The 22,366-nt window shown below is 33.7% G+C and overlaps 1 protein-coding gene across 11 annotated transcripts in view; it reads right to left on the reverse strand.

Annotated features, from left to right (window-relative positions):
- ARB2A (ARB2 cotranscriptional regulator A) overlaps window positions 1–22,366 on the reverse strand; it is a 430,201-nt gene that overhangs the window by 315,783 nt on the left and 92,052 nt on the right. For 10 of the 11 annotated variants that reach the window (XM_082378256.1, XM_082378255.1, XM_082378253.1 and 7 more), the window contains 2 exons: window positions 15,546–15,611; window positions 10,245–10,436 (listed from right to left, as the gene is read on the reverse strand). In XM_082378256.1, coding sequence (XP_082234382.1) covers window positions 10,245–10,436; window positions 15,546–15,611 — 258 coding nt within the window. The remainder of the gene's footprint in view (window positions 1–10,244; window positions 10,437–15,545; window positions 15,612–22,366) is intronic. The other variant, XM_082378263.1, reaches the window with a different exon arrangement.

Consider the following 22,366-nt stretch of genomic DNA (forward strand, 5'->3'; position numbering starts at 1 on the left):
TACCTTCTACCCCAGAGAATCTCACCCTGCACAATCTTACACACTCTCTCACTCCCAAAACAGCTTTGATTCAGCAATTCAAACTGCTTCAGCTGATATTAAAGGAAGAACCACAGAAAAGGGATCAGCAGTTAAAATGAAATAGAAGGGGGGCGGAAATACAGATCATGGATATAGTAGCACAAAGCTCAAGAGTAAAGCAGATTTGAAAAAGACATCAGAGTGACTCAAAAGGGAACAACATGACAGAAATTAAACAAGATTTTTATGTTTGCCTTCTGTGCATTTAAACTCATCTCAGCCTCCACTGAAATTCTTATCATACATAAACCCCAAGGCTTTTAGCATACTGTCAAAACCACACCCTCTCTTTCTCTTTCTAAGTCCCCAGAGTCACTTCTTAGGTAGCCAAGAAAAAAGACAGAAGAATTCAAATATGCATGTAATTGAGAAACAGACCATTTTATAACCAAATTCTGATTATAAACAATATTTTTTCATGTAAAAATGTACCTAATTGTTTTAAAATCCAGTATTTTTTCTCTTGCACTTAATGAAAAGGCCTAGGTCTACTTTAAAAGTTATTTGAAGTCAGGAATAAACACAGAGTAGAGGACCAGAAATAAGACATGAGAGGCCTTGCAATATCTTTCTTGGGATGATGTCAGAATATCAAGGTGCTCTATGCTGTCATAGCTAGCTTTCCACTTGACTATAGAAAAAGCTTAAGTATATGCTTAATTAGTTAATTAGTTCAGTACAAGAGAACAATCTAGATTCAAAGAGCTATCATCACAGAATGGCTTATTCACATCTATCTCAGAAACAGTGACCAAAATTCAAGAAGGTAATTGGATTTTCAAAACTGAACGTCGTTTTCTTCCCCCCCAATTCACTCATGACAGGGCCAGAAGGTAATGATATATCTGCCATGATGCAACGAGCAGACCTGTCTTCTGTCAAGAGTTGAAATCATGAAGGAATAAGCTGTCGTTAACAACCGCTCTCCAAACACTAGAGCTGTCATTTCATTGTTTTCTTTTGCTGGCATGGGGGCTGGTGTGGTGGCCTCATATACCTTGTCAGTTCAGTAATGTGCTAAGCTGTTAACCTTTTCTGGAATTCTTGACTTGAGCAATCTTTTATGAAGACTATAATGTAAGAGCTTATACTTTCTTTGATTCATTTATGTTTCTCTCAAAGTTTACTTTTAAAATTTGGAATTAGTGTTCTTGGTTTCAACCTATAGTTTAGTAGTCCATGTTTCAAATAGAAAAAAAATAGCATTTACTTTTAAAAGGTTTGAAATGTAAGTTATAGTGATCTAAATTCAGCCAGCCTTTAAGGGGAAAAAATCAATAATTATTTAAAGTTTCTTGTAGTTTTATAATCAAACATTTAAACTCTTTTAGAAATGGTTAAATGAATAACTATAATAGTATATTTCATGAATATTTTCTTTAAAAAATTTTAATAATAAAATAATATCTTTTTAAAATTATAAAAGTAATAACTGCTCAAGGTAAAAAAAAAAAAAGAATTGAATAGGAAAATTGAAAATGAATGATAAAAGAAGAAACCTCATGGTTTCTTGCATAGACTTCCAGGAACATCAATGTACATCCATGTATGCATGTAGGTGTATGTATATACGTGTAAGTGTACATTTTAACAAATAGTCTCATTCTTATGTTTTCAGTGGAAAACTCTTAGACATCATTTCATACAAATGAACACATATACACACATATAACTCATTCTTCTTAATAACTACATAGTCTTCCATGATAAGAATATACCATCATTTAATAAATAGTCCCCAATTGGTGGATATTTAGGTAGTTAGAAGTTTTCATGTTATTACAGACTGCTGTGATGAGCATCCACGTACATATACTTTGTATACTTTGTTTACTGCTCTAGTGTAATTTCCTACAAATGGAATTTAGGGTCAAACATTAACACACATATTTAATTTGGTGAGATATAACCCGAACTGCCATCTTATTGCTTCAATTTACATTCCCACCAATATCTAAACTTGGTATTATCATATAATTTATTACCAATTTATTTGCCAATCTTATATGTTGAAAACTGGCACCTTGTTTTAATAACCATTTCTTTAATTCCAAATACTCTGAATGACTATTTTAAAGAAGCACAAAAGTCTATGAATCATTTCAACAAAAGTATATCTAAAAGGTCCAAGCAATTATCATGTTTTTGAGGTCTCTGAGAACTTAAACATGCATCCCCTGCCAAACTATATTCTACTTATAAGCTGCTACATGGTACTGCTACTGTTAAAAGTAAAAGCTATGTCCTATATTGATACAGGACTTCTGACTACTATCTACTAACCGTCAATGCCCACGAGAATCCTCTTAAAATTTCCGTGTCACCAACTTTGTCAAATACTTATGTTAAAATAGCAAGATCGGGTCTTCCCTGCTGGTGCAGTGGTTAAGAATCTGCCTGCAAATGCAGGGGACATGGGTTCGAGACCTGGCCCGGGAAGATCCCACATGCCGCAGAGCAACTAAGCCCATGCACCGTAACTACTGAGCCTGTGCTCTAGAGCCCGCAAGCCACAACTACTGAAGCCCACGCGCCTAGAGCCTGTGCTCCGCAACAAGATAGTCACCGCAATAAGAAGCCTGCACACCTCAACAAAGAGTAGCCCCCCTCGCTGCAACTAGAGAAAGCCCGCGCACAGCAATGAAGATGCAACAGAGACAAAAATAAATAAATAAAACAAATAAATTTTTTTAAAAATAGCAAGATCTTGCAGTAGTTAGTTGGAAGACTAGGAACTGAAGGCAGTAGTTAGGAGGTGTTACCAAAAATTTATTACTCAAATTACTGGGAAAAATCATATCCTATTTTAGATAACCATCTATAATGGCTCCATGTACATCTGTGGAAATAAATCCTAAAACTGTAATCAATCAGCTTAACAAATGCGTCTGTCAAAATGGGGGGAGGGGACCCAAAATGGAGTAAGAAATGAGAAATCAAAAAGTCAACAGCCAGAATAGAAAAGCTAAGTTACTGCTTATTAAAAGGGAAGCAAATGATTTAAAAACTAAAAAGCTCTAAATCAGCTTTCAAAGTATGTGATTCATATCAGTCAAGCAACAGTTTATGTAGTCTTCAATTTAGTCATCTTATAATCTTAGCGATTTCTAAAAGAAAATCCTAAAATATTCTACTTTGACGAATATTGCTACATAAGGGCGTCATCTCCTGAGGTTTACAAAGCATTTTGTTATATAGAAAATTACTTTAATGTTATTTGTTTTAAAAAGATATGAGTTGCAGACTTCCCTGGTGGTGCAGTGGTTGAGAATCCGCCTGCCAATGCAGGGGACACAGGTTCGAGCCCTGGTCCGGGAAGATCCCACATGCTGCGGAGCAACTAAGCCCGTGTATCACAACTACTAAGCCTGCTCTCTAGAGCCCACAGACCACAACTACTGAGCCCTCGTGCCACAACTACTGAAGCCTGCGAACCTAGAGTCTGTGCTCCAAAACAAGAGAAGCCACCGCAATGAGAAGCACGTGCACCGCAACGAAGAGTAGCCCCCGCTCGCCGCAACCAGAGAAAGCCCACGAACAGCAACAAAGACCCAATGCAGCCAAAAATTTTAAAAAAGATATGTGTTGTAAAGTGACTACCTATCATTGGAATAACCACATAAAAAACGTAATTAAAATGCTATACTGAATTCTTTAAATTATCTCTACTCCTTCCACAAATCACACTAAAATATTAGTTTTAAAAAATATGGATGGTTTACTTTTCACTGTACACTTTTATATATTATTTGATTCTTGAACCATGTGAATATACTGCCATTTAAAAATTAAATAAAAATATATTTTAAAATAGGGGCGGTATTAACCCATCAGGACAAAACTAATGGGAAGACCGTAAGCTGATGGAATTTGTTTGGTATTACAGAGGAAGTTCTAACTTAAGCCTCTGGAGATAAAAGCCAACCCACCCACAGAATTTCAGAGAAACTCAAAATTCAGGGTGCCAGTTATCTTGGAAAGTAGAGGTAGGCCTTGAGTCTAAAAACAGAGGCAGTAGTTGTAAGTTCACATAAGATGCAGTTACCCATCCCCCAAAGCCAAACAAACCAAAAAACCAAAACACGGGCCAAAATCTCACATTGTGCAGCCAACCCTGTCAGAGATCAGTGGTTTTTCCATTAGAGAAATTTATCCAGAGAAGGACTAGAAGGACATCAGATCAGGGAAGGGGAAGAGAGAGACACAGAGCTCAAATCAGGTGTATTGTGCAGAAGTCTGCAAAATGAATAAAAAGAGAGCTCCATAACAAAATATGATGAAAGAACTTTAAAAATTCTACAGGGCTAAAAGAGAAAGTAGGTAACCTCCCAGAAATTAGAGCAAAAATAGATGGAAAATAAGAGAGAAAGTATAGTCAATTAGATAAGACAATTAGAGGCTCAGTCCAGAACTCCAAAACCAAATGAAAATTCCAGAAAAAGAGAAGATTAAAATTATCAAGAAACAACACAAAAAAATGTTCTCAGAATTGAGAATCATGAATGTACAGTACAGACTGAAAGGAATCACCACGTCCCCAACACAATGAATCAAAAAAACCCACACCAAGAAACCTTCTCAAAAGCAGTATGATTCAATTTCCTAAAACCAGGGAGAAGGAAAAGAAGCTTCCGTGGAGGGAAACAAAAGGATTCAAGATCAGAATGGTACTGGACTTTTCAATTAAAACACTGCAAGTAAAGCAACAATGAAACAAAACCTTTAAATTTCAGAATGAAAATGATATTCAGATTGGAATTCTATGCCTAGATGAATTATGAAAATAAAGTGAGCAAGTAAAATAAAGGTATTTTTCATAAATACTAGGTTTCAAAAATTGATCTCGTATTCCCTCTTTGATGATTCCAACAAAATGAGAGCATATATCCAAAAAGCTACGGTCATTAGATCCAGGAAACAGGAGGTCAAACACCAGAGAGAATCTAAGTGGAGTCCCAGGAAGAGAGACAGGGAGGCAGGCTTAGAAAGTGACCAGTCAAGATTGGGACAGAAGTCCACAGAGTTCCAAAAGAGAGCTCTCCAGAAGAACATGAAACCATAAGATTATCTGATAAATTTAACCATGTAAAAAATTAGAGAGGCCAATCAGAATTAACAACTACTACAAAGAAAACAGAAAACAGTTAGGAAATTATTAATTCTATGAAAATAAACTTGTAGCAGAAATGAATAGCAACCACAGTATCTACTTGGCTCAGCCATAAGCAATACTAAAGTAGTAGTAATACTGTAAAGCTTGATTGCTGAATTAATCCAAAAACTGTGGGAATGGGAAAGATATTCTTATCTGCCATAACAGAAAGTGACTGATAAATCAAGAGACAGCACTATAATTTAAAAATATTGATATAGAGAATATAATTAAAACCAAAAAGTATTGAGAGTTATTACATCTAGGGAACAGAACTAACAGGTGAGGAAGGATTAGGAAAGGATAACCTTTATTTTGATATATGTCACTTGTTCTTACTTGATTTTTAAGATTATATGCTTGTATCCTCTGATGTTCTACAGTTTTATTTTAATAAGTTTTAAGTGTAGATTTATCTGTCTTGCTCAAGATATGCCATGCTTCTTCTACAAAGATTTGTGTCTTTATTCTCATAAACATTCTACCACTAATATATTGCTTTTTCTCCCATTCTTTTCTATTGCTTTTCTGAAACATCTATTAGAGGATTATTAGATCTTATTCTATTCTCCATGACTTTTTATCTATCATAATTTTTTTCTCAGGTTTTCTCTGCTATATTCTATATACTGTATTCCCCAATTCCAACTTTTAATTTACTAACTCTCTTCAACTATGCCTGATAGTTTTGCTTGACTTGACTTTTCTTTGTAATGAATCATTTCCGCATATAATTTTTAGTTTCTGACTACAAATTCTTCTTCATTAGGGATTTACCCTGCGTTGTAAAGTGTTGCTGTTGGCACTTTTATATTTGTTTCCACTTGGTAACCCAGAAGTTTCATCAGTCCAAAATCCAGTTTTACATGAATTTACACTGCTTGAGATTCCCACACTAAATAAGTTGTCTAAATTCAAACTGCAAATCTAAATCCACCTTTGGGTTAGGATCTGTGGCTTCTACATCTCAGGGGAGGCTGTTTATTTATCCCACTTGGCACTTCTGGCAAACTGACTTTTACACCTCTAAAAACTAAAAAGGCAGAAGCTTCCAGGGCCCGAGCTATATACAAGGGTATTAGTTTTAGATCCTGCCTCTTAGGCTCAAAGCTGTGCTGTGGACCCCTTGGGGCCTAGGTCTTATATCTCATCAGATATCACCTTTGGGCTGCCACACCCTCCAGGGATTTACCACTGGGGTTTTAAGTTCTTTCTTGTAGTCAGGCATTTAAAGATTCTTTTTCTATCTTTTGAACATAACTAGGTCTTTAATATTTTTGTTGTTGCTATGTTTTATTCCATTATTTTTATGGGTGTTTAGTGGGAGGGACAAGTGCCTGTTAATTAACTCAGTCCACCATGTTATAGAACCCAAATTGTATAAATTACATTGATAAAAATGGCATTAACTTTAAAAACTTAGATGTAACAGAATGAAAATTATATGCAAAGTAAGTAATTACGGAAATAGTAGATTCTTCTGAATAATCCAGCTATGAGGAATTAGAAAACAATGTAGGCTTAGTGAAGTTATCGGACTTCTCATAAAATTATTAAAATTAAAAAATTTTAAGTCATGTTGGATATGAATCACTTGTACTTTGAGAGTACTCTTTATAATTTAAACTTTTACTTCATTGATTTTATTATAAAACATTTTCTAGAACTTCTCATCCTCTGTCATACTAAATATAATTGCCATCAAGTTCCACCTTATGCATTACACCTAAAGCCTGAAAAGTATATATAAATTCTCAACCAATCCAGAAAGTATTACCTACGCCAGTGGTTCTAGTGTGGTGCCCAATTAGCAGCATTGGCATCACCTGAGATATTCTCAGATATGTAAATTCTCAGGCCCCAACCAGACCTTCTGAATTAAAACCTGGGATCTGAACAGGGCAATCTGTTTCAAGAAGCCCTCCACGTGATTCTGATGCACGGTAAAAATTTGACTTTATGGACCAGGGGCTTCCAAACTGCTCCCCATAAAACTTCTTGACAGTATATACATCTCAATCAGTCAAAGCCTGGATAGGGAGAGATCGGTGATGTGTCTACGGTGCAAAATTTAAGGAGGCACTCACTCTCAGGGTCCTACAAGGACTGCACGTCATGAGAGTGACTGACCCCTTAAATTTTGTATGCCTGTACCACCCCTGCAATTAGTAATGAAATGAATTGTCACCTATTTTCCTTGCCCTTTTTATAGAGATCAACTAAAATGCCTGAAAAGATCAAAGAAGAAATAAGTATGAGAAAATCTCAAACTGCACAATCAGACACTGAATAATTAGCACTTGGCTATATGATATACTGTTTCTTACTCCAATTAATATATTATGCAATTAAGATTGTTAAGCACTGAAAATATTAGCTATGGCCGCCTGAGAAGCACTGAGGGCATTTATCTGATATGTACTATTTCTCCAACAAGAAATCTTAATACATTTTTAATAATAAAGTTCTTGAGTATCTAAACCGCAAGGATTAGAGTATCTGTAGTTTTTAAACTGTCATCTGTGGAGCCCCAGGGTCAGGGAAGAAACCTCCGGGGCTGTTGTGAGGGTGGTTCCATTCTTCGCTTCAGCTTCAACCCAAGTGGCTCCACAGATTCAAACACAATTTTTTTTTTTTTTTTACAAAACCTCCAGTTGAAGCAGGGTTCTAGTGTTGGAAAAAAGTTTTAACCTTACCATGATATGACTCCTACTTTAGGACCTTTAATCTTATACTAAAAATCTGCAAGGGATATAGCATAAATATTATTAACAACACTGAGTAGAGATAATCTTGTCTGGCCTGAAAAATATCAGAATTTACTTCAGTTGTGATATGAAAATTGACAGACCATGGAAAACAGAGTAGTGGCTCCCAGTCCTTTGTAAACTACGGAAACATTTCTTTAAATACAATTTTAGAAAAAAGTCCAGAAGATAAAAACACGTAGGAGTAATCTGATTAAAAAGAATGAGACAGCTTCTTTTTCCCTATTAGTCTTCCTCTTCCTGCTTCCTAAAATACCATCCTTTCCCCCACCTGTCTCCACACCCTCCAGCCACACACAAACACAGAGCAGCCCTTGAAGAATTACCAGAGAAACACCATGAAAAAGTAAAGCCAAAGTAATAAAATCACTTTATCTGAATTAAAAAGAGATATCCATTTTTAAATGTTCACCATGTAGAAAGTTACCAGAATAAAGTTCATAAAATCGAGAATAAAGTATATAAACTAAACTTTTCAAAGTACACAACATACACTAAATACTAAAGAACTTAGAAATCAGCTGCTTTATTTCAAGGAACCCTGAGCTGCTCTGATTGAGAAAAGCACAAAAACGGCAAGGCAATGAAATGCTGGTATCCCCCAAACACTATTCCTACTTAAAAGAACAAAATGACTGACTATTCTAATGTTACTGATAAACCTCCTCCCTCTTGTTTAGGATCTCAACAGATAGTCTGTTCAAAGGTATTTGGGATGGCTTCCCCTATACTCTTTCACTTCAAAAAACCCTATACAACAATAAAATATTCTAGAATGGGAAAGGCTTAGTTGATCTAGTAGCACAGACAATATAATTTACATAAAGTATTTCACCAAGCACGTGTTTGTACAAACATCTGATTTTCTTTACTAAATTGTATGTTCAAATATTCACCAAATTGTGATCACATTTCACATGTGAAGTTCTTAAAATACATCAACAGCATCTGTTCTAACCACAAACTAATGTGCCAGAGAGTAAGTTCATTTCACTATTCATAACCTGAAATATGAAACAGTTTAAATAACATTACGTGAGTTACTTCAAAATAAACTAAATTTATTTTAGTTACTTAAATTCTACCAAAAAACACACTGTCGAAGTTTGCAACCAATCAAAAGTAATGTCTTTGTGTTCTTTGCACATCCATGAAGACTGAAAAAAAAAATACACAATTCACCTATGAAATTCTACTTGTAGCATTTTAAGGGCCTCAAAATCTATTAACAAAATATTCTTTAGGAGCTGGGCTGAGCTTTAATCTTATCATTTCAGAGTTAACAAAGTAGGAAACATATATTTGACCTTTGCAATCATAAGTGTATCAAATAATTTCTTTCCACTTTTAATTACAAAAATGTAATAATGTAGCTCTTATAAAGCATACATGATAACTTTCTGTTATTATATTAACCTTTTATAAGTAAAGCTGTCATTTTACCTTTTTTTTTCTGAAGAAAATCTCTGCTTATATGTGAAAGAAAACCAACTTTGCAAAATGTAACTATTCATTGCAGAACTTAAGAATGAGACAGTAAAACAAGTCGCCAAATATTAAGATGTAACAAAGCTAGGTCAGAAAAAGAAATTTCACCACTACAGGAAAGAAAACCTTGAACACAATTTTAAAACACCAATTTCTAAAAAGTATGAATTCAAGTAAGAATAAAGTAATTCAGTAAATACTGCAATTTACCATTTGTATGTCTTTGTCTTATTCTTAAAGCATTTGTGGGCTCTAAAGAGTTGTTTTTTGTTTTTATATTTTAATGACAAAAAAACACTGAGTTATTCCAACTCTTTTTTTTTTAAGAATAAGATATTAATTTAAAGGTAGCAGATTTCCTTTAGTTTCTAACTTCACTGAATCAGGTAGGCAAAGATTTACAAAAGCAGTCATGATTTTTTTCAGAAGTATTTTCAATAATATTGATAAGTATTTGATAATTTAAGTGATATTTCATGTAATAAGAAACGAAAAAATTTAGAACTGAAAATACTCATTTCAAAGATTTTATCTAAATCTTTGTATACTTAAGATGCCTTTTTGCTTTTGTTGTAAAGGCAAAATAATACAGAATAATCTTTCACTACAAATAAAATAAATAACAACAATTTAAAGATAAGACTATGTTTAGGAAAGACTTTTTAAAAGACATGATAAAATAATTTATAACACATACTAAAACAGAGCTATAAAATGCCAAAAAAAAAAAAAAAAATAAAGGAAATTGCACTTACATCCATAGCTCTCTTAATAAAAGGTATCTGTGTGCCACTGTCCAGATCTTCATTTATAATAAGCCTTCTAGCCCACTGACCTGCCCTCACAACACCACTACCATGAATTAAAACCATCAGTTTCTGTGGATTTGTCAAAGCATCCTCACTCATAAAGATAAAACTCTTTGGTTCACTCTCAGTGGCATCTACCTGTAATTAAAAAAAATTAAATAATAAATAAATGTTTTCTGATCAGGTATAGACACAAATGAGAAAACAACTAATGGTTACTATAAATTATAGAATGACTATTACAGAATTATAGAAGTAAAAAAACTTTAAAATAAAATTTTCATTAGAGATTGATAATTATATATAAGGTAGAGGAGCAAAAAAAGACATGATAGTAATTTAAACATATAAAAATATGAAAAAAGAATACTGGAAATATGACTTTCTCCATTATTATTGTATATTTAGTATTATATTATCATTATAAATAAGAATAACTAAGTGCTTCCTATGATCTAGATACTATGCTAAATGTTTTAAAAATATTATTTCTATTAAGGTCGCACTATTATTATATTCATTTATAGATGAAGAAGTTGAGGCCTAGAGAGTTTAAATAACTCGCCCAAGGTCACACAGCTATTAAGCCTATAAGTTATAATAGAAATATGCTGCACCTAAAATAAAAAACAGAAGAACCCAGCTGGAGAATACACATATTGGAAAACCATATATTAGCAAGGAAAACTACTAAGCTTTTAACAACAGTAGGAGAGGGAACTATTTAAAAATTCAAACACCAACTGTTCTGTGTAAATGGAACTTGAAATTTCATTCAGAGTATGAACACAGGATTATATAACAATTATTTTATGAAGGAATATTATTTGTATACTTTGATAACCTTATTTTATGTACTAGTTATTTATGGTATGAAAAGTGGATATTCTTAGTCATTTTGATTACACTTAATAGTTAGGTTTAAACTAGATGATGTATGATTTAGATTTGAAAGATTCAAAAGACTTTTTAGAAAGGGATAACTTCCCAACCTCTTATTTCATATGCCATGGCATGCACTGAGTGGTATTCCACATCAGCAGTGGCAAGTAACTAGGAATGGCAGCCTTTGTGCAACCAGGTCAGAGCCAGAAGTTAAAATCTTGACAGCTGGTAATAAACACCTCCTCAAATAGAGAAAGTCAATCCACATGCTGGGTAATGCAATAGCACTTCACTTCATCAACAATATAGGTTCATAAAATGACCAAAATAAGAAAGAAAAAACCTCAATACCAAAAAATGCCTTGGATTCCTAATGTTCCCAGTCACTACTCCTGGGACAAAAAAAAAAAATTAAATTTCTCTATTTCTAAAACAATCAGATTGGTGTCAGTAATAGATGCTTAGCCAGTTGTGTAAACAGAGCACAAAAGGTAATTATTTCAGTAAGAAGAGCACAGCCACAGGGCTTAAGAAAAAAATACCACCTTCTCAGTGAAGCCTTCTCTGACCACCCCATTTAAACACTTCCCCAAAAATTCCCTAGTCCCGTTCTCTGTTTTATTTTCCTCCATAGCACATAACACAATCTAATATGCTTTTAATAATATTCTATTATTTACCATCTGCTCCCTCCACTAGAATGTAAGTCCAGGAAGGCATAGACCTTTGTTTGTCTCCAGCTACATTCCCAATGCCTAGAAGAAAGGCTGGCACATTGTAGGCACTCATTTATATAAGAATGAATGAACTTTTGGAATAAAGAATCTTATCAAGCATCACTAGTGAATTCCTTTAGATAAAAGGCATTTAACTAAATAATGCGTCCTCTTAACTGCTTACAATACTTGCCTGGTTCAGAAAGCACAAATGGAAGATTAAATGAATGCACGACTACAAAGAATTTTTAAAGAACTACACAATGCTTAGAATTAAAATGGCATATCTGTATCTTTATTAGTAGTAATTAAATATGCAGTAAGAGAAGTATGAAGTATAACACTACCACATTAGCTTCACTTGCATGTGACGTCTAGAATAAACAAATTACTATGATGACAATGGATATGACTGAAGTCATAGAGGAAGAAAAGTGGATGGGAGACAGACGAAAACCAACTCTGAGAAGAAAAACTCCCTTTTACCTAGGAACATTATATGAAAGCAGAGGAATCATTCAGTTAAAATGGCTTAAAAAAAGAAAATGGTAATAAGAACAGAAGAAAAAATTAAAAAGCAAAGCTGTCAGTGAAAAATAAAAAAGAGGCTACAGAGGTTTCCAGTCATTCATTTATCAAAAAGTATGTCTAAATATGCACAAATAAAAGAGCCTCTTAAAGTCAGTGAGGCCTTAATGGATTCTGGAATGTATGGAAATGGACATCTGTTTATCTTAATGAAAAAACCCCTAGCTATGGACTTTCCAGCAGGTGCTGATCACTGTTTCTTTTTTCTATCATACTAAGTCCCCTGTTACCAAGCACCTGAGTCAATTTTTTAAGCAATGGAATGTTGGCACTTTAAATTCCACAGTAATCACTTTAAAACTGGAAGAGTACTTATTTTCTGAAGATAAACATGTGTTTTTTTATATTATACCACTGTTCAAGAATTTTTTAAGGGGCTACAAGTTAAGGTAGCCATGAACAAATGAATAAAAGTTTTACTTGAACATTCAGATATGTTGACTTTGAAAATATCAGAACATCAGAGTATTTAAGGAAAAAAAAATGAAAATGAACAATGTAATTGTATTAATGATTAAGGAATAAGAACAGTATTTAAGCTGGTCATTGACATATTCATCTCAATATAATGCAGAACTGTGACTCTGCAGCTGGTGGCTATAATTTACTCTGTGTAAAGTTAGTGCTAATTTAAAATAGAAAAATGTCTATATGAATAAAATAATTTTTCCTTCATTAACTTAAGTTTTGAAATGGTTGTTCCAAGGCCATTTATCTTCAAACAATGGTAATTTACTAAGATGAGTTTTCATTAAGGAATACACATAAAGGTCATTCCAGTGTACCGCCTCATGTTAGAGACAAATCAACCTCAAAGGCCAATTGGTCAGTGAGACTGCACCAAACAATTTTTAGCAATTAACAATTCACTTTGGGATACTTATGAAAATCACTAATTTTGATATTTATTTAAATATGATGGAATAAATTGAATGCAAATCTGTAGTCAAGTTAAATTCACATATCCAGTATTCTACACAAGTGTGAGATACTAAAATGGAGAATATTTTGTACCTATTTATGTGAGGTGGAGAGTAAACATGAGACATGATCACAATCTGTCAAATCATGGACTTCCACAAAGTGCTGTCATTTAAAAAAAAAAAAAAGTTTTTCTTTCCTTGTTGAATATTTCAACTATAACACTAAAACTTAGTTTATCATCAGGAAAAAAAAAAGTTTGGTGGTATTCCTGTAGTAAAAAAAAAAAAAGACTCTGAACAACAACAAAAAAACCCCACTCTCACTGCTAGCTTTGGGATTTAAGAGAACTCAGGAGAAAACTAATACTTAGGGAAGAAAAATTCACAACTATATAAAATATGTGATGATAATTTAAGGAGAGATAAACTTCCTACAATAAAATTTTTTTGTTTCTTTAATGTTTATAAAATTAGGGAATCTTTACTAACCAAATATGGACATGAAGGTTGTTATAGGTCTCATATAATGTAAAGCTCCCTCTGTGTAACTTTATAGTCTAAATTTAAAAAAGAGGAAAATAATTGAAGTCCTTCTAAATCTAATCTTAGGCTTTCTATAAAGAAAATTAATGAAAGTCAATCATATAACATGAGAGATACGGCCAATTATCTTGTAATTTGTTCTAGAAATCTAGGGAATTAAAGTGAGTTTAAAGGTTCCATGGAACTAGAAGTATTACAGAGTTAAAGGACTCAATATTAATTGTGCTGTAACAATGAATTAACCTAAGGCTCTTTAAATATCATTCTTCAGAAACTTCGAAAGAAATAGAATTAACAAGAAAAGAAGACTGGACAAAGTGACAAAATTCTACCTTAACTTTCCAGAAGACAAAATTCAATATATAGTTTTAATAGAGTAAGACACTAGACCTAAAGTCAAAACTAAAAGAGATTTGAATCCAAAAAAAGACTTTTATATTCACTCCCAAAAAGATACTAAAATCTTGGTTTTCACATAATTCAAAAGGAAGGAAAGCTTCCAAAAAAACAAGGGTTGGCCTAGTCATCACGTGGAATAATATTGAATATTTTATTCACTGCTATGTCACTAGCACTTGGAACAGTACCTGGTACCCTAAAATAAATATTTGTTGAATGAATGAAAAAATGATTAACAATGTGACCTAGTACTTGAGGTTGCCTATACAAAATTAAATATAAAATAGATTTCTTTTTAAAAAAAATCAACCTATGGAATTAATTTGGGAGGATGGATAGCATTAAAAAATCCTCAAACCCTCCAATTCATAGTAGAATAACACTGCCCAAAGAACTTTAAAATTTCATGCAAAATTTCATGTAAACAAAATTAACAATATTCAAAGTTTTGTGCCTTAAATAAATTACTTCCATGAAGTCTTGGAGATTCATTTAGATTGTACAATCAGAGAGTTGTCAGGGACCTTAAAGATCATCTAATCTAGTCTACCATCATTACACACATAAGGTTACTATTTCTTCATTTAAACACTTAAAATTTCATGTTTTCCATTAAAAACAAAAAAGTTCTTTTGAGAAGCTGAATCTCAGAACAAATGTCAAACTTTTTCACTCTGAAATGGCAAAATGTGCAAAACTTCAAAAAAGTGTTCTACCAAAAAAGAGGTGAGTAGCGTTATGAGACAGGAAGCACCAGTAGTGAATCTGGGGATGTGCAGAGGAAATAACACAGAAATAAAACATATAATTTTTTAAAAGTCAAGAAATAATTAAAGCGATGGTGAATGTCTAATGCAAGAAAAGGAACACTGGTTTACTTCAAATAAATAAGTAAAAATAAATTATACCAATGAAATGAGAAAAGGTAGAGGAAAGGGTAGTCCTTTGTGTCATCATTTTCAAAAAAGACTGGAAATCAGTTTTTCTTTACACTGAAGAATATTACTTTTTAAGAACTATTGTGCACAATGAGATGAGATACAATGACAGGAATTTAATATTATCTTTATCAATATCAAAACACTAGGATCTTAACATTTAAACTTATCACAGTTAACCTAAAACAAAAGTTTTCTTCTGAATTGAAAACTATTTTATTTGGAACTATAAATATTTTTAAAAATTGGACTTACTGGAATAGATATTTTTTTCAAATTACAGTCCTTTTCTAGGAGCTCATATACATACTTCGTGATGATCTAAGTAGGAAAGAAATAACATATTAAAATGCAATGTTGTCCATTATCAAAATTCACATAAATTATTAAAATTTATTGCTCTGAATATCTATCTTGGAATATTTTCATACTAAATTAAGAGGCTCTTTACTGGTTTACTTCCTGCTGCTGTGTACTGAATAACTATGGACCTTAATACTAAGGATTCAAAATAGTTAATATAAACTCACAACAATACACAAGAACTTTCTATTTTACAAAGCAATATTCTGTAAGCATATTTTCTTTTTTTTTCAGTATTTCTAGAATTCTCTTTTCCCTATAATTTCCCTATAGGTATTTTATCTAATATAGTACTATCATGACTCTGCTGAATCCTAACACTTCTTTTGTATTTCATGAATCGAAGAGGGAAAAGTCAGAGGTATTCTAAACAGAAAAGGAAAACTGATCCAGCAAAGCCAGGCACCAGTTAGTACTACCGGTTATATTAGGCAGAAACATGGCTCCCCAAAGATGTCTACATCCTAACTCCTGTTAACCTGTTAACATGTTATGTTACATGGTAAAAGGGACTTTGCAGATATGATTAACGTTAAGAACCCAAGATGGGGATATTACCCTGGATTACCTGAGTGGGCCCAACTTAATCATATAAATCCTTATAAGTAAAAGATTACAGAACAGTATGTCAGAAAGATGCAAAGTGAGAAGGCCTCGACAGGCCATTGCTGGTTTTGAAGATGGAGGAAGGAGACAATGAGCCAGGAAATGTGGTGGCCTTTAAAAGGTGGGATAATCCTCAGTTTATAGCCAGTAAGAAAACAAGACCTAGGTGCTATACTTGCAAGGAACTGAATTCTGCCAACAACTCAAAGAAGCAGTAAATGGATTCTCCCCGTAAAGACTCCAGAAAGGAAAAGCCTGTCCAACACCTTGATTTTAGTCTGGTGGCACTCATACTGAACTTCTGACCTCAAGAATTGTAGGATAATATATTTGTGTTGTTTTAAGCCACTAAATTTATGGTAATTTGTTACAGCAGCAACAGAAAACTAATACACTATTTCTATTAAAGAAAGCAAAGCAAGTGAAGAAAGAGATGTCTGGAGTAAAAGTGATGATTTAATAGGCTTTAATGGTCATTTTAAGGAGTGTTTCAAAAATATCTTGAATCATCTATTCACAGTATCTCAGAGAATAATTTTAGCAGCAACATAATTAAAAGTCAAATCTTAATATGAAACAAGATCAGATGATTTTTTTTTTAAGAAAAATTAAGATCACTTTGGTGCTGTCTTCTGTCATCTAAAATAAGATTCTCTATCCTGCTTTCTCTAAGAAGTCCAAAATCCCTCCTTCTCTGTATACATATTCATTCATTTTAGAAACAGTATATTAGATGTATGCTAGAACAGCTTTATATTGTCTGGTAATAGTAGTTTCAAAAGCTACAACACTAAACTAGAACTAGGCGATAATCTACCAGTTATTAATTGAATAGTATTCCTATATTTTATGTAGAATTTTAAATTATGTTCATTATACCTTCACCAGAAAGCAGCAGTACTATAAACCTGAAAGAGTAAATATATGTATGAGTCTAAAAATATACATGAAGTTATATAATGGGTTAACACTTCAAGAGAAATGGTTTAACTAAATGAGATTAGCTAAAATGAGTGGGTTATCATTTCTAAAAATTTCCTTCTATGAAATCATAAAATATCCTTACATTTAAAGAAACAATAAAACCAATCAAACTTAAACTCAAATGAATTCTACCACCATGCAAAATACTTACAAGACATAATTTGAGAATTAAAAAATTATTTTGTCAGGTTATACCTTATATCAATATGAAATACATATTGCAGTTAATTCTCAATTTCATACTGCAATATAATACAAAACAATTCAAACATTGCTTACATTTGACTTTGAAAAACATTATACAGCAAGTATCTGTTCTAATAAAACCATACATCGAATAGAGTTGGAAAGACACTACCTAACTTGCCCAATTTGCCTTGCTCTCAAAGTCCTGACTGCAGAAGGAAAGCAACCATAAACTAAACCATCTATCTTGTAGGCAGTTTTCTCTGCTGGAATGTTCTCCTCCACCCTAGTCATCCTCCAAGAGACAGATCACATGTCAGCTGCTTTAGGTGACTTTTTCCTGCCTCATCCCAACCCTCCAAGGTAAGACAAAATATCCCACCTCTGTGCTTCCCTGCACATGCCTGAAGCATATGAGTTTGATATTATTCACCTGTCTTGTTACCTGACTAGCCTGAGAACACTAAAATTTAGGTATCCTAACTCTACATTTCTGTGTATCCATACAGGATAGTGTCTGGTGCATTGAAGGTACTTTAAAACAGTATACAAATTCTCTTCACTGTTCATTCTGTCTACGTCCTTTGAGGGAGATAAGTGCTTCAGATTTTTAAAAAATCTTTCTAACTGCTGAATTGAGGCTTAGAAAGAAAGCATCAAGGATTCATAGCCTTACAGCTTGAGGAGGACTGCAGTCTGCATTTAGAAACGTCAATAAATGAAAAGATAATTTTGAAAAAAATAGATGAAAAAAGTATCTCGCCCAAATGTAATCTATGTTCAAATATTCGCTAGAGACGTTGTTTCCAGTGAAGTTCCTACATGAAAAGAAAAGGCTTAAGAGACTAATAAGACTGAGCTAAAGTGAAATCTTCATTCTAATAAGAAACACAGGAACTTCTGGTTTCTGTTCTGAAATATGAAGAGCCTGGAAGTAGTCACTCCTATCCTCACAAAAAGAAAAAAGCTGAACAAACTGAAAACCAACGACTCTTCTTAGATCTATCGGATATTTGAGGTCACAGGGCAAACTGCTTCCCCGAAAACTGGAGACACAGCCAGGCAGATACAGAGGATAAGGACTTACTGGTAACAAAAGCCCAGGCGCAGAAGTGTTGGCTGAAGCCAGTCCTGGGGTAGGAACACTTTCAACTATAATTGATTAATTTCTGGAGGTTCAATATGAATACTAGCTTAAGAATGAAACATTAGGAGGGGCCTCAGCCTTAAAGAAGGATTCTCCAAACTTCTATGAATTTTACCTCCATGAGCCTCACTAGGTTCTTCACTGTGGAGATTAGAGAAAAATCCTCACCTGCTTCCAGCAGGGGAAGTGGAAAGTAACCATTTTGAAATACTACTGAACTCTGTTCTCCTTAATAAGGCCTTCTCACAAGGAAAACTATTTCACCAGAGCGTAACTGACACAGGGGAAGCAAAAGGTTCACTAAAAGACAGACCTAATCATAGGACTATAGAAGGTTTCCTTCCACCCTTCCTCACATTACCACCATAGCAATAGGGCTCCTATAAAATAACAAGGAATCAGATACAGCTAAAAGAACTGCAAGGCTCACCCCTATTTAAAATCTCCAGAACACTTAAAGACACCAGGGAAAACAAAAACAAGGACATAAGAGGAAATTTTAGCCTTGGCCACAAGAGCTACAGCAAATAGTAGACACAGACTGACTCCTAGCCAGATAAACATAAAACTTCACACTAAAGACCTATCTACCAAAGTTCCTTTTACCCAATACATCATGTCCAGCTTTCAACAAAAAATTACCAGGCACACTAAAAGGCAAAAAGAAACAACCTGAAGAGACAAATCAAGCATCAGAAAATTTGGAATTATCAGAATTGGAATTTAAAACAACAATAAGTAATATGCCAAAGGATTTATTGAAAAAGTTGACAACATAAAAGAACAGATGAGTACGTAAGCTGAGACATGGAAACTCTAAGAAAGAATCAAAAGAAAATGCTAGATCAAAAACACTGTAATGAAAATGAAGAATGCCTTTGATGGGCTCATCAGTAGACTAGATATGGCCAAGAAAAGAATCAAAGAGTTTCAAGATGTAACAGTACACACTTCCAAAACTGTAATGCAAAGAGGAGAAAAAAAAATGAAAAGATGGAACAGGATATAGGAGAATTATAGGGCAATTACAAAAGTTTTAACATATGCATAATAGTAATACCAGAAAGAGAAGAAAGAGAAAAGAACAGAGGAACAATTTGACATAATAATGGCTGAGAATATTCCAAAATCAATGACAGACACAAAACCACAGATCCAGGTGATCCAAAGAACTCCAAGCAGGATAAATACCAAAACTACACCTGGCCATATCATATTAAAATTGCACAAAGAATCCAGACTGGCAGTATGGAGAGATCTGGGGGAGTGAGGGATGTGGAAGACTTTACCTAGAAAGGAAAATAAAATAAGAATTATATCAGACTTCTCTTCGGAATCATGCACGTAAGAAGAGAGCAGATTGAAATATTCAATGTACTGAAAGAAAAAATCCACCTATCTATAATTCTGTATTCAGTGAACTTATCCTTCAAAGGTGAGAAATAAAGATTTTCTCAATCAAAAATTGAGGGAATTTTTGCAAGTAGATCTACCACAAGAAATGTTAAAATAAATTATTCAGAGAGAAGGAAAATTATATAGGTCAGAAATTTGGATGTACATAAAGAAAGGAAGAGTGTTAGAGAGGAATAAATTAAGGTAAAATAATTTTTAAATTTTTTCTTTTTTTAAAATAAATTTATTTATTTATTTATTTATTTTTGGCTGCATTGGGTCTTCGTTGCTGCACGCAGGCTTTCTCTAGTTGCGGCGAGCGGGGGCTACTCTTGGTTGCAGTATGCGGGCTTCTCATTGCGGTGGCTTCTCTTGTTTGCGGAGCATGGGCTCTAGATGTGCAGGCTTCAGTCGTTGTGGCATGCGGGCTCAGTAGTTGTGGCTCGCGGGCCCTAGAGCACAGGCTCAATAGTTGTGGCGCACAGGCTTAGTTGCTCCGTGGCATGTGGGATCTTCCCAGACCAGGGCTTGAACCCGTGTCCCCTGCATTGGCAGGCAGATTCTCAACCACTGTGCCACCAGGGAAGTCCCTTTTCTTATTCTTAATTGACCTAACAGACAACAGTTTGTTGAAAATAATAGCAGTGATGTTTTTGGTGATTATAGCTTATAGAAAAGAAAAATGAATGACAGCAAGATGACAAGTTATGGGAGGGAGAAGCTGAGAATACTCTGTTACAAGGTACTCACACTACCCATGAAGCAGTATAGTATTATTTGAAAGAAAAACTGGAAAGAAAAAAAAATTACTACACCTGATAATTTCTCTGGATTTCTTTTGATTCCTAAGAAGTAGCCATATAGCTAAAATTAAATGAATCCACAATGGAAGACATAGGGAAGTAATTTTGAGATTATATATTCATGAAATAGATCCCTTGGCTAACAACAGAATAATGCCCTCTACGAACTGGAGTCAAGCTAGACTTTTTTCTAGCTCAGGATTTCTCTACCTAGGGATTAAAGAAAATTTTAACAGAAAGAGCAGGGGCGATCAAAGAAATAGACAGTGGGAAGAAGGAAAATGAAGCCTGATAAAAATTAATTCTCAATGGAGTACTTCCAACAGAAGGGGTATACTCACCCTGCAATAAATTTAATTGACATTTATTGAGCAGTTGCTATGTGCTTATCATGTACCTCATGCATTTCTGCATTATATCTGGTCATTAATTAAATAAGAAGCTAATAATGACACCCTTTATTCCTGCAAAAGCACTGAAATTATTCTGGCAGATTATAATTTAAGGAGGTGGGTAATGAAACTAAGAAGCTTCCCAGAAGGTACTTTAGACCTTTTTGCGACTGGATTTGAGAAATAAAATGGGATATATGACAAGAAATATGACTGGAGAAATGAAAGAAAATTAACATAAATATTTTAATTAAATAAAAATACAATGTTAACTTTACTATTAGATGGCCAAGCTTCTGTTCTTTCTTACTCGGAAGAAAACCCTCTCATTAGTAAGAAATTAAGTTTGACCTCATTGATTCACAGCAATAACAATTTTCATTTCTCAACTTTATCAACGGTAAGATAAAAATTTCTGTATTGGGCCCATCAGAAGAGTAAGAACTTTAGGCCAAGACACAAAACACCAACATCCATAAATCCTGAGTAACATCCACCTCTGGAGAGGACAACTAAATGCTAAGAGTACCCTGATTTGGAGTATAAGCGTGGATGAACTGAACCGAAAGAAATACTCTCAAAGATTTACGTATATCCATGAAATTTTATGCCCCGTAATCAAAGAAAGTCTCAGAAAACAGACTCAATAGACTACCAACCTGAATTAGTAAAATATGAACTATAAAAGATTTTAAAAGGAACAGCTTTTAAAGAGACTTAGGTTAATAAATTGTTACCTAGGAGAAATCTAGTTCTAATTGATGGAATAAAATTAAGTGATTTGTAATTAGTACAGTGAAGTGACAGTTTTCTTAGTTCTCCTCTGCCTAAAACAATTATGTATATGATTTCTGTATTAAATAGATACTCAGAACAGTTGAAAACAGTTTAGTTTTACCTAAGCAACTCCTTTTAACACTACTCATTTGCTTAGGAAGCTCTGATTTCACAAATAGGCCAAACGGAGTCAACACAGGCAGTGTGACTTACAAATGTATCACAAACGTAAAAAAATTTGATATTATGAGTTTTTACTATATTGCAAGTTTAATAATAATTTTGAAAACAGACTTTTGCATTTAAAACAGTCTTTGTTAAGATTATCTCAGTTTCACCTCACTTATTGATACAAATAGCACTTTTAAAACTCCATGGCTTTTAAGAAACCAGTTTTACTCATTTCATCTCTAAACAAAGTGC

The sequence above is a fragment of the Balaenoptera borealis genome, assembly GCF_965194805.1.
Source record: "Balaenoptera borealis genome assembly, chromosome: 2".
NCBI lineage: Eukaryota > Metazoa > Chordata > Mammalia > Artiodactyla > Balaenopteridae > Balaenoptera > Balaenoptera borealis.